The sequence below is a fragment of the Salvia hispanica genome, chromosome 2, assembly GCF_023119035.1.
Source record: "Salvia hispanica cultivar TCC Black 2014 chromosome 2, UniMelb_Shisp_WGS_1.0, whole genome shotgun sequence".
Taxonomy (NCBI): domain Eukaryota; kingdom Viridiplantae; phylum Streptophyta; class Magnoliopsida; order Lamiales; family Lamiaceae; genus Salvia; species Salvia hispanica.
Window position 1 is genome coordinate 39166658 of NC_062966.1, and position 13716 is coordinate 39180373.

Consider the following 13716-nt stretch of genomic DNA (forward strand, 5'->3'; position numbering starts at 1 on the left):
GAAATTAATTAACACAATTTATTACTACTGTCAAATATGAGCAATGATGGCTTATCCAACTCTCACAACTTTTCAAATGTAAGGACAGCAAATTAAAGACAAACAACGACACAAAGTGAATGACAAAAGACAAAGGCAAATACATACATAAAAAAAAGGAGATTCTTGAATTGGAATTGAATTAAGTGGTGATTTTTATACATTCTTTTCTCATATCGGAAGTTTCGTATAATTCGTTCTAATCCAATTTATGTGAGCTGGTCACCTATGAAAAAGCCTAATTAATTTCATGCCTAAGTGGTCAAAGGGATTTGTTTGAAATGTTGTTGTTGATTCGTACTCCATATAGCAATAACTATGATACAATGGTAAAATGAAGCACAAGAATGAAAATTTTGATCAAATAACATATGAATAATTAATGAACGAGGCCGGTAGTGAAGACCAACGTGTGTGAGCTTTATAAATCAAATAAGCTCTCTCTTCTAATATGTCAGTCTTAAGGGATGAGATTTAGTGTTGGATTATAAATCTCACACCTATTGCAATTCAGTGTGGGTCATTAGAATCCGTAGCACCCACTCGACTATGAGAAAAGCAAAATACTTATAAGACATTCTTTTCTCACATTTGAAGTTTGGTTTATTCCAATTTGCTAGTATTTATTCCAGTCAAATGCATGTATAAAGAACATTTCTTCATATATAGCTAGTACTCCTCCGTCCCATTACAAGCGAGTCGCTTTCCCTTTTAAAATGACTCACCATAAGTGAGTCATTTTTTTTGAGCAAAAAAAACATCTCTCTTCGTCGTCCATAAAAATTTGTCATACCATTTTTGGTAGTGGACCTCACATTTCAATAACTCATTCTCACTCACATTTATTGTAAAAACTAATATAGTACTCCCTCTGTTCCATAATAGATGGCACACTTGGGGATTGACACGAGATTTTAGATGATGTTGTTTTGTGGGTTAGGTGTGAAAGAGAAAATAGTATATTTATATTAACGTGAGACAGGGCTTTTTCCAAAAAAAAAAGGAAATGTGACATCTTTTGTGGGACAAATTGAAAAGCAAAGTGTGACATCTATTATGAGATGGAGGGAATATAAAAGTATGACTCATACGCAACTAACTTTCTCAACTCACTTGGTAAAAAAAAAAAAAAAACTAACTTTCTATTACTACATTTCTTAAAACTTGTACCTAGTCAAATGGTGACAAATTATAAGGAACGGGGGTACACGAACACTAGTATTATAAATTTATAATTATATCATTATTATATTTCCATGGCTCAGACCTTTACTATATAGTGCTACGAGATGTATTAGGATTCTTACATCTCTTTAGTATCAAACACAGCACAAATCACAAAACCTTGTATCCTTGGATTTGATGGCTGTGATGAGCCACATTATTAGATTAAGATGCTACATTATTTTACTAAAATAGTAGTACATTATTAGACTCACAATCTATAGTGTTAGATGACACGTGGTTTTAATCTAACCGTTAGATCACAAGATCCATTGGACTATAAGTGTTTTGTTTTTGAATACTAATATTTACCTCCCTAGTACTATATATGTATGTTCGTCTGGACACCTCCTCTTACACAAACACAAACACAAACACAAACACAAGAAGTAAAAAGAAAAAACACACACAAAGCAATGAGTGAGATAGAAGAGAAGGTGGTGGAGAGAGATGATTGATCATTGGATCCACGAGCATCCACTTGCTCCGGTGAAAATTGTTGGATTTCGTGCTTGTTATAGTTGTCGACGACTTTTTAGAAGTGGAGAGAAAGGTTATGAATGTAGCCAGAAATGCAGTGATGGTGTCCTACATAAAGACTGTGCAGACACGCGGAGGAAGATCAGGCACGCAACGCACCCTCAACACACTCTCACTCAACAAATCAACAATGAGGATGTGAGAGCGCAGTGTTCAATCTGCCAATCTTCTGTTTAAACGCATCTCCTACGGATGTACAACCGCAGAATGTGGGTTCCAGATGCATGTCAGATGCGGGCAGGACAGCGACATGATGTATGGAGCCGAGGATGATGAGGAGGAGCAGCATCATACGTCATCCGAGTCACCCCAAGCATCAACTCATGTTCCTGAGGAGAAGTTGTTCATTCAAGTGCGATGCTTGCGGCACCACAGGAGCCAAAGGGAGTTCTTACGCATGCACCACACCTTCATGTGAGTATTGGATCCATGAGAGATGTGCTTCCTTGCCTCGCACCATTCATAGGGAAGACCACCATCATTCCCTCTCTCTCTCTTTCCGTGTCCCGCTTCAATATCTCAACTATAAATACCGTTGTGAAGTGTGCAGAGATATATTAATATCCAAACATTGGATATATCACTGTGAGCTCTGCAGCTATGCTGCCCATCTCACCTGCGCCTTCACCAAATCGCCACACACCACTAGGTATAACTATGTCTTTCTTCATTATGTAAATCTTACTATATTTTTATGTTACATCACAAAAATTTGAAATGTGTGTTTTTGTTGCATTGAATGTAGAGAAAGGGATTATGGAGTTTCCAATAAATGATGTGGATGTGGGTGAGGACCTAATTGGAGCTTTTCTAATCAGACAAGGAGTTGAAGCTTATACGCATACAAATTCACTCATCCTTGATCATCAATGATCAAGATGATGTTGATTATGAGTTCCATCATCACAAACTCAGATTAGTCTCCTCCTCATCATCATCATCATTTCAATAAGAAAATAAAGAAGAAGACGATGATGATGAGGAAGACTACTCTTGTAGAAAATCGGAGTTAACATGTAATGGGTGCATTACTCCGATATTTCTGAAACAAACATCATCTTCTTCTTCGTCTTCATCAAGTAGTAAAGATTGCTACTACTACATGAGATGTAGCATCAGCTCATGCAAATACTATCTTCACTTGGCGTGCTTCCAATTGCCTCCTCAGATCTCTTCTCTTCCTCTCCTCCACCAACATGAGAATGAGAATGAGAATGATCACAGCCTTGTCCTTCAATCCGGTGACAATCGTAAACCATGGGAGTGGGCATATTGCAGAGTCTGCCGTCAATATACGAATGGTTTGTTTTCCGGTGATTTCTACTGCAATCAATGTGAAGATTCAATGAATCCAAAGAGTTGGATGTATCACTGCCGCAGTTGTGATATATCCGTCCATCCACACTGCCTTAAAACTACATCCGGCTGGCTAAGAAACATCAAGTTTGGTCAGAGTTTCTCATCGCCGGAGCTCACTGCCATCCTCTCACCTTTCAACTTCTCACTACAAAAAGGTGAGTGGCTCATTTCTAACACTGTAATTGTCTCTTCTTGTTCGGTGGTAAACATAGCTATGCATGCGGCAGCTGTGATTTCGTCGTGCACTTTAACTGCGCAATATTGTCAGCATCAACCACCGGCCGTAGATGGGACAAGCACCACCCTCTGCTTTTGACTCATGACGCCAATCTAAACCGTCCCGGTGATTTCTACTGCAATCAATGTGAAGATTCATTGAATCCAAAGAGTTGGATGTATCACTGCCGTAGTTGTGATATATCCGTCCATCCACACTGCCTTAAAACTACATCCGGCTGGTTAAGAAACATCAAGTTTGGTCAGAATTTCTCATCGCCGGAGCTCACTGCCATCCTCTCACCTTTCAACTTCTCACTACAAAAAGGTGAGTGGCTCATTTCTAACACTGTAATTGTCTCTTCTTGTTCGGTGGTAAACATAGTTATGCATGCGGCAGCTGTGATTTCGCCGTGCACTTTAACTGCGCAATATTGTCAGCATCAACCACCGGCTGTTGATGGGACAAGCACCACCCTCTGCTTTTGACTCATGACGCCAATCTAAACCGTCCCGGTGATTTCTACTGCAATCAATGTAAAGATTCATTGAATCCAAAGAGTTGGATGTATCACTGCCGTAGTTGTGATATATCCTTCCATCCACACTGCCTTAAAACTACATCCGGCTGGTTAAGAAACATCAAGTTTGGTCAGAAATTTCTCATCGCCGGAGCTCACTGCCATCCTCTCACCTTTCAACTTCTCACTACAAAAAGGTGAGTGGCTCATTTCTAACACTGTAATTGTCTCTTCTTGTTCGGTGGTAAACATAGTTATGCATGCGGCAGCTGTGATTTCGCCGTGCACTTTAACTGCGCAATATTGTCAGCATCAACCACCGGCCGTAGATGGGACAAGCACCACCCTCTGCTTTTGACTCATGACGCCAATCTAAACCGTCCCGGTGATTTCTACTGCAATCAATGTAAAGATTCATTGAATCCAAAGAGTTGGATGTATCACTGCCGTAGTTGTGATATATCCTTCCATCCACACTGCCTTAAAACTACATCCGGCTGGTTAAGAAACATCAAGTTTGGTCAGAAATTTCTCATTGCCGGAGCTCACTGCCATCCTCTCACCTTTCAACTTCTCACTACAAAACGTCGTTGCGACATTTGTGGTCAAAATATGCATCAAGAGAAAGGATTTTACTGTGCACCATGCATGTTCTTCATTTGTTTCGAAGCCTGCGGTGAAAAAATGATCCAAGATGGCAACGTTGAGGCCGCGGATTGACAAAAAAAAGTTCAATGTTTACCTTTTTCTTCTTGTATACCGTATTTGTTTGTGTGTGTAATGTTTAATTCAATCAAGATTGTATCTTGTTTTTTAATTACAATTGCTCATAGTTTTACCCCTTCGTCTTCGTGCATATGATTAACAGATTAAGCACCTAGGGGTTTTGATCTATGCAAATTCATTTTTAATACAAAAATACAGAACCAAGCATATGGAGGTCATTTTTAGGTCATCGTAAGCTTATTTTTACGTCATTATAATAAGGATGACATAAAAGGATCTTAACATGACCTCAACCCCAAAGTTTATAATAGGCCTGTCAAATTGGATACCCGCGGGTACCCGATCCGAAAATTTCGGGTACCCGATCCCGAATTTCCTAAAATCTAATACCCGATACCCGATCCGAAAATAATTTTAGGTACCCAAATACCCGACTCGGGTATCCAATCCCGAAAAATCGGGTGTCCAATCCCGATTTTGGATTTTAATTTTATTTTTTTATTATTTTTTAAGAAAATTAACTATAAACTTTTAATCAAAATTTTAAAATAATAAAATAAATACATAATTTATTATATTTAATTAAAAAAATCGGGTAATTTGGGTATACCCGATCGGGTATCGGATAACCCGATACCCGATAATCCAAAAATTCTATACCCGAACCCGATCCCGAAACCCGAAAAATCGGATATCGGATATCCAATTACCCGATATTTCGGGTTTGGATATCGGGTATCCAATTCCCGATATCCATTTTGACACCCCTAGTTTATAATATGACCTAAAATTGTGTTATAATGACCCCCGTGTTTTTCTTTAATTATTGACCATTCGATTGTTAAATCTCATGGTCAGGATTTGGTCTGGATTTTGTATTGGGATCAATTTTTGTATTGATCATTTTCCAAGGTATTTCTTTGTAGTATTAACTTGTGATTCAAATTCAGTTCAATTCAAAAGACTGTAGTAGATAGTAAAAATGCTAAATATCTTTGAATTGAATTCAAAGAGAAAAAGCAAAAGATAAAAAGAATATATGAAAGCAAAAGTTACATTCTTTTCTCATATTGGAAGTTTTGTACTATGATTCTTTCTTAAGTTCTTCTATTCTAATTTATGTGAGCTAGTCACCCACAAAGCCTTAGAAAGGGGAGAATTGAAAGATAGGTGTGGAAGATGATGACATGGATTTTTTTTTATAAATTTTAAACTTAATTAAATCAAAACGATGTAGTTTTGATTAGCCACATCAGTATCGATTTTTTTATTTTGGGGAAAAACTGGAAAAAGCTATTTACATTCAAAAATTAAAATTTAGTGGGAAAATTAGAAAAAAATTGAAAGTCAATGTATTTAATTTACATGCAAATAAGCCATGAAATTATATGATTTACAATTCGTATGGTAACAATGTCTCGTTCCATGTTAATTTGAATATATTAGATTCATCACATTGAAAATTTTGACAGAAAATTCTTCTTTCCGTTTTATTCATATTTCTAATTTTGTAGAGGGTTAGAGCATCCACAATGGATGCCCGATCGCGCGCCCGATCGGCCGAGATCTGGCTCGGGCGTGGTCGGGCATCCATTGCAGCCCTCGGTCACGCCCGAGCGCGACCGATAGTTCGGTCGCGGCCGATCCCGAGCCCGATCGATCGGGCGTGAGCTCGGGCGCCCATTGCAGAGGCGCGCCCGAGCCCGAGCCCGAGCCATATTATTTTTTTTAATTATTTAACCCTAATTTAAACCACTATAAATACTCCATTTTCTTCACTTTTCACACACCAAACCTTTCACTTTCTCTTCTATATTCTCTCAATATCCACACTTTCAACAATGGATCCGAGATAATACCCGAGCCCGAATAATGTCGACGACGATATGCCGATGTTTGGAGGAGGAAGCGGCGGCCGCGGCGCCCGGTGGCCCGGCCACGAAGACTACCGGGTTGAGACGCCTGGATCTGTAGGATCCACTTTCGTCTCCGACTCTGAGTTCGATCCGTTCTTCGGCACCGAGGAGTATCGGGTTGAGGATATGGAGCCTAGTTGTGGGCAACCTCTTGCCCCTGTTCGGCCGCCGCCGAAGAAAGGGAAGAAGAAGATGGCGCGGAAAGAAAAGGCACCATCGGTCCCAGTCCCACTCCCAGACGATGAGCCGAACGAGGAGTACGCAACAGGGCGTACGACTACGAGTTGGATGAGTACCTGAAGGTGGCTCAGTGTTGGGTCGATGTATCGGAGGATTCGATAGCCTCCAACAACCAGACTTCGACCAGGATGTGGGATCGCATTGAGAAACGCTACAACGAGGTGAAACCGAAGTGGGCGTTCAAGCGGACCAAGGTTCAGCTGCGCAAGTGTTGGGATCGGATCAAGCTCCACGTCAACAACTTCTGCTATATCTACAACAGGAACAGGGATGGAAGAGCTAGCGGTGAGAGCATGGAGGATGTCCTCAACAAGTCGTTGTCCGAGTACCAACAGCAGTTCGGGCAGTTCAAGCTATACAATGTTTGGCTGATCTTGAAGGACAAGGGGAAGTTCAACGGAGGGATACCGGTTGGATCCTCGGCTCCGAAGCGGACAAAGAACACCGCCGTTGGCGATTACACGAGCAGCGGCCCATCTCCTGTGTATCTGAACGATGAGCCGGAAGGGAGTTCCGGCACGCCTACGTCTACTTTTAGACGTCCCATTGGTACCAAGGCTGCCAAAGCCCAGGCCAAAGGGAAGGCGAAGGCGGGCGCGTCTGGATCGGCGGCCCCCCCGCAGGCTGCGCCTCCTGCTCTGTTCAGCTCATGGACAGGGCGATCGAGGAGTTCGGAGGTTATCGCGAGGTGGTTGAGTATAGGTTTATACTTGACGCCCAAAACAGCCTTCGTGAAGAAACCGATCCGGAAGCCCGACAGAGGACTAAGAATATGATCAAGAATTTGGCGCAGAGGTTGAATTTAGATGACTAGTTTGGTTTTTTCTTTTTTTTTAGTATTTTAGTTTTAATGTAGTTTTTTTTTTTAATCTAAGTATGACGTAGTTCCACTTTTCTATTAAGTAATGTAGTTTTTTTTTTTTGTATTTGTGGTGTTTGAAATAATATATTTTGATAATTTATAGTAATTAAAAACAAATTAAAAAAACAATGATTTAAAATTGAAATGAAAAGTGGATAAGAGATAGGGCATGCACTAGGGCTCCACCATTGCAGAAAGATAGGGCATGCTGACGTGGCAACCACTAGGGCTCTCACTAGGGCTTCCACTAGGGCATCCATTGTGGATGCTCTTAAAGGCCATTTACCGGTGTAAATTGGGCAGAATAAACCATTTTAATGGCCCAACTAATAGAGGCCTAAAGAGTAGTTAGCGCCTGTTTGAGGACAAAAATAAAATACTTCCTCCGTTCACGAAAAATAGACCACATTTTGAATAACACGAGTTTTAATGTGGAATTGGTAAAGTAGGAGAGAAGGAAAAAATACTATAGAAGAGAAGTAGTGTTAGTAGAATGTGGGGTCCATATTATTTGTAGTGTTTGATTGTGTTAGGTAACAAATGTGGAGTCCTTTTTCAAATTTTGTCTATTTTTTGTGGACAACTAAAAATAAAAAATGTGATATACTTTTCAATGGACGAAGGGAATATCTTCCTACATTATACTCAATATATTGCCGTACAAAGTAAAATTAGACGTGATAGATATAGGATTATATTGGAAAAGCAAAAGAGAATAGAGAATAGAGAATAGAGAATAGAGAATGAGAAAGAGAAAGAGAAAAGAGAAAGAAGAGACTACTCTATAAACTTTGCTAATATTTAATTTAAGGATATTGGCATCCAATATCATGAAATTTTTAAAAAGTTGAGTTTTTCCCACAAACTTTAAAATTGGTAAATAATATCACGAACTATACCACGGATTTGTTTTTTCCCACGAATGAAAAAATTCCCACAAATAATATTATGATACAGATTTTTTTCGTAATTTCTCGACAACAATTTTAAGAACTTCAAGTTTTTCAATCTTTGAAGATAGTTTTTCTTGAAGCACGCCCTCCAAAATTGTTCTTCAATCTATTAAAATAACATGAATTTTTTTATTCATGGGAAAAAAACAAATCCATGGTAAAATTCATGATATTATTTGCCAATTTTAAAATTCGTGGAAAAAACTCAACTTTTTTAAAATTTTATAATATTAGAGGCTAATTAATATCCCTTAATAATAGTATTAGAAGTTTTGTGTGATTCAGTTTTGAAAAGACATTATTCCTTCGTGTCCTCATTAAATATCTTATCTTCACGTCCAGATAAATAATTTGAGAAGTATATCAAATTGTAGTAGAATTGCATTTTTATGTAATTATAAAACATACTCCTATCAAACTCCTAACATAACAATCACGCTTAGGTATAATATTTTATTCGAATAGTTCGAATAATAATGCAACACAAAAAATTATCAATAATTGTGAATTGGTTGTCAAAAGTTGGAATAATATGGCAAGAACCTTATTCCAATTTGATTACACAATATTAATGTCATCTGCAATATTATTGTGATAATTATTATTCAGAAAAGGTTGTGATTTTAATAACCCAAATTATGGACCTTTATGATAGTGGGTATTTAATGTAATAAATTCATTTGTATTTAATCATGATAAATAAAGCACCAAATAGTTGAAATTTATATTAAACAACTATGGCATAACTTATTTACTTAAAATGTTAAATGTTAATGAAACCTAATTCAAGCGGCAAAAGTGCAAAACTAGTTGTGAAGCAATTATAATAAATCACTTTTTTTTTTATTAAAGATAGACAAAAGTTTTATTTCAGTGTATCCGAATATATGATTTGTTCTTCCTCCATCAATCCCATTCTCCGAATGGGCAAGTTACATTTAAATTATAATTAAATAAGATAAGATGCTTTTGGCAAATATTAATTAAGGTAGAGAATGCACGTGATTTAAATAGGAAATAAATTTGAAATTTATGAAACGGATTCTTCGAATAAATCTTGTCAAATCCAGTCTAAATAAATGGAATATTAATACTTTGCATTAAATATAACTATTTTTTATCATCTATATATACATAAACAATTTATTGTTTAAACCCTAGAAATTCCTTGCAAAATAATAGCCACCTCTAACCTTTTTTCTGAAGCTATGGCGAAGATTTCGAGCAGCCTTTTATCGATGAGGCAAGTATTAGTTCTCTTATATATACTACATTGCAATCTTCCTCTCCTTTTTTAATTCTTGATGGTTTGTTTGTGTTTATGTGTGTGTCTCGTGTTAGAGAAATAGATTCATTAGTTCAAGAGAAATTATATGGTCCCGTGATGTTCGATTTGATAGATTAGATAAGATTGAATTTTATGATGATAAAGATTTTTGTTAGCATTTTTTTAGATCGGGATAATGGATTCATAAGTTTGTACAAGAGAATGTATATTGGTGCTCGACTTGATGAATTAGATAGTCATGAATTTTTGTACTGAATGATGTTCTATAGACTAAATAGAGTATTGGGGGCTTTCCTCTATCACAAAATTGACAAAATTAATTTTATAATTTCAGACCAATTCAATCTAAAATAATCTCAGAATAAATTATTTTAGAGCAATTTAGCATATATTTTTTCAATTAGAGAACATTTATTTTGGATAATATGCTATACATAGTTACTATCATAGGAAACATATATGCTCACATTATTATGTTTAGATACACGACATTATTATATTTTTTGAATTGAGACTCGTATTCTGAAATCTTATCATCTAGACGCGTGTTCCTTGTTTGCTTAAGTTTTCTTGTTCGCTTGTTTTATTATTGTTTATATTATGAATCGCTTGTTTTGTTATTGTTTATATTATGAAGTATGAACTGTTTTTTTATACTAGCTCGATATATTTTTAGCTTGAGCATTTGTACTACATAAAAATAATTATATTACTGAACCACGAACTTCAAAAATGCAGCCGGAGGGCATATTCCGTGGCAGCCGAGAACGTCAAAGTCCGTTCGACTGCACCGCCCATCATAAAGGCCGCAGCCGAAGCTGCCGATGCGAAAGTAGCAGCATTCTGGATGAGAGACCCCATCACAGGAAACTGGATTCCTGAGAATCACTTTGGAGAAGTTGATGTTGCCGACCTCAGATCCAAACTCTTGTCCAAGAAGCCAACTTCTTCATCACCTTCCAACTAAATATTTCTCTATTTATTAATATAGATGAATCTCATTTTTCTGTCAAGAATCAAGACTACATTAAAGCTGCAATTATCATTTCTGTAACTCTACTTTATTATAAGTCAAAAAAGGGATTCATATTTCACACTGTTTATTCCACCAAGATATCAAATAATTCCAAAGACAAGGACTATATTCAGCAATGGTAATCTACAATCTTGAAGAACTGATAGAAAAATGATGTAGTGGCGAAGCGAATTGCGCGATTAGTCTATAGGTAAAGTTGGATGAGCTCGTCGCTTACAACAGACGGTGATAGGACCCCAAGATCAGTAAATAGCAGGGTAAGATACTGTGGGGGCGTGTAGTCGCGAGCGGATGTTTCAACCTCCACCTTTGATGGGATCGGTACTCCAAATTCAATTGGGCGTAGGGCTGGCACCATGTCTTTCTGATCCAACGGGTAAAGGCGCGCAAACTGCAAGAACAGGCGTGCATACGTTACAAAATAATTGGAAATGCAGAAAGATTTAGTTAGTGAGGACTGGATTAATCACCTTGTAACTTTCAGCAGCAACGTACATTGGCTTGTTCATGGCTTTGGCAACCAATGCGATTTGGTAGGTTCCCATCATGTTTATAATGCCTCCACTTTCAACAACGCCATCTGCTCCGACAAGCACCATGTCCACTTCGTCCATGCTGTATGCCACAGCAGAGTCGATTAAGAGCTTAACGGGAACATCCAGTTTGGCGAGCTCGTTGGATACACGTAACCCTGACCTGTCGGGCCTTCCCTCTGCATCCCAGAGGCATCTCACACGCTAAATACCTTGCTTCTATATTGAAATGATAACATAAAATCCATCCTTTCCAAAGAAACACGCATTGTTCTCTCCTTTTCTAAATCTCAGATATGCAAGCCGGTTACTACTTGCAAAAATATTTGCATTACTTATCATTAGAAAGAATACCAACGATCTTAGTAAATATATATTCACTCTCTCATTTTCGTCCCGGTTATAAAAAATCCATATGACTTTTGAAATGATAACATAATATCATCCTTACCAAAGCAACATGTATTGTACTTGCACTAATTAATGTTAAAAAGAATCCCAAATATCTTAGTGAATTTGTATTCCTTCTATCATTTTTGCCTCGGATTAAAGAAATCCATATGGTGGTGTGATGAAGTAAGTCAAATAGTAATTCACAAGGTTGCTGAGTCAAGTCAAGAACTATTCATTCATCCAGATAAGTTACGAGGTTACAAGGTTACCTGTGCAGAGAACTCGAAACACTTTTTTATTCTCAACTGCTGTTCTCAAAGCTTCGAGCACAACCCTGGAGAAGCCATGGACCAAAATGGTGCAGCCATCAAATATAAAATCTTGACTGAGCATAGCTATTATCCTCCGCGCCTATCATGAGAAAGCTTCATTAAATCTTTCAATTCATGATGATGCTAAAAAACCAAAACTATCAAACAAATGAACACCTTATATGATATCTCGCCAAACTTCTCAGCACGCTCAAGTAGTCGGGACTTGGCTGAACCGAAGTCTTCACGATCTAAAGCTGAAGTTCTAGTCACATAACGCATGAAAAGGTCACAACCAGCCGTTAAGGAGATTGAAGTAGTGTCCCACGACTGCATAAAAATACAGGAATTTGTAAACATTATGTATTCTGATCACTATCTAAACTCATCGTTTCGTTAATCTAATCGATTCAAACTAGCATTTGCTACTTCTTATGATCTAAACAATTAGATTAACAGTGATGATGTGAACTTTACAAACTCAGCTGCAGAGATTCAAACATAACAGAAACAGAACAATTAGCTCAACAAAATCGAGGTAATTTGCACTTTTTCAGATACTCAGACGTTTTTTGAGCTCAAATTCAGTAATTGATGCCAATAATTGTTTAATCATCTATCTAATCGATTTAACAGATGAAATATACACATACTTTAAGAGAATCGGATGCCTTTTTGAGCTCAATTTCAAGCTCCATCATCGTCTTAGCTTGGCTGGACCGAATCGCCGAAGCTAAAGCCCTAATCGCCGCCACAGCCTCCGCCAAATCCGGCTGTTTCCGCCAATTGTTAAACTCATCCACCACCGAGAACCTCTTGCCCATCTCCTCGATGCCGGAAGCGTTGCTCTCCGCTGCGTCGCCGTCCGAATTTCCGGCGACGGCGGCCTGCGCCTGAGCCAGCCAGTCGCTCGTCACGACGCCGTGGTGCTCCGCGCGCGTCTGGTAGTACATCGAGACGTTAGCGCTGGGGATTTCCGCCATGGCGGTGGGAGCGGGGGAGATCGGTCGGCTCTCGGCGGCGTCGCTCCGCTGCTGCTCCTGCTTGTCGATGATGAATGACGCGGATCGATGCCACATCTGTCGCTTTTCGTTGAATTAGTGCGTTTTTGAGGGGTCGATTCGCGATTAGTGGAAGTAGTGATCGGGAATTTGTGCGATTCCGCCGTGAAAACGACGTCGCCGGCGGGGTTTTGGAAGTTTCCGGCGGGATTGAGAGATAGGAATTGGGTGGATTTGGGGAATAGTTCTCTACGGTTCGATAATCAAGTGGTGTGCTGCGGTGCGGTCTTAGATGGTCGCCATGTCATCAAACTGTAGGGATCGACGGTTGGAAGTTTTCCATGTTTAATTACTCCTATATTTTAATAAAAGTGACTATATTATTATTAAAGTTCTTATTATTTTATTTAGAAAATAAGTAAATTGAACTTTCATTTGCATAAATTTTATAAATTAAATTTTTTAAAAATATTTCTTTTGTGCTAAAAAAGTAGACTAGTTTTATGATTTTAGGCTAATTTTATCATTTTAGGTCGTTCTCTAAATTTAAATTAAATC

At 38.2% G+C, this 13716-nt stretch overlaps 2 protein-coding genes across 2 annotated transcripts; one reads left to right on the forward strand and one right to left on the reverse strand.

The window, feature by feature from the left end:
• Positions 1-9775: 9775 nt before the first annotated feature.
• On the forward strand, positions 9776-10943 carry LOC125203342 (late embryogenesis abundant protein Lea5-A-like). Its single transcript, XM_048101664.1, has 2 exons — positions 9776-9839; positions 10623-10943. Exons 1-2 carry the CDS (start codon positions 9805-9807, stop codon positions 10849-10851), a joined length of 264 nt encoding a protein of 87 aa, XP_047957621.1. The 5' UTR covers positions 9776-9804; the 3' UTR covers positions 10852-10943.
• A 21-nt stretch (positions 10944-10964) lies between these two features.
• LOC125203341 (translation initiation factor eIF-2B subunit alpha-like) lies at positions 10965-13410 on the reverse strand. Its single transcript, XM_048101663.1, has 5 exons — positions 12811-13410; positions 12335-12487; positions 12116-12257; positions 11391-11632; positions 10965-11311 (listed from the first exon to the last, which is right to left on the reverse strand). Exons 1-5 carry the CDS (start codon positions 13234-13236, stop codon positions 11105-11107), a joined length of 1170 nt encoding a protein of 389 aa, XP_047957620.1. The 5' UTR covers positions 13237-13410; the 3' UTR covers positions 10965-11104.
• Between the last annotated feature and the right edge of the window lie 306 nt (positions 13411-13716).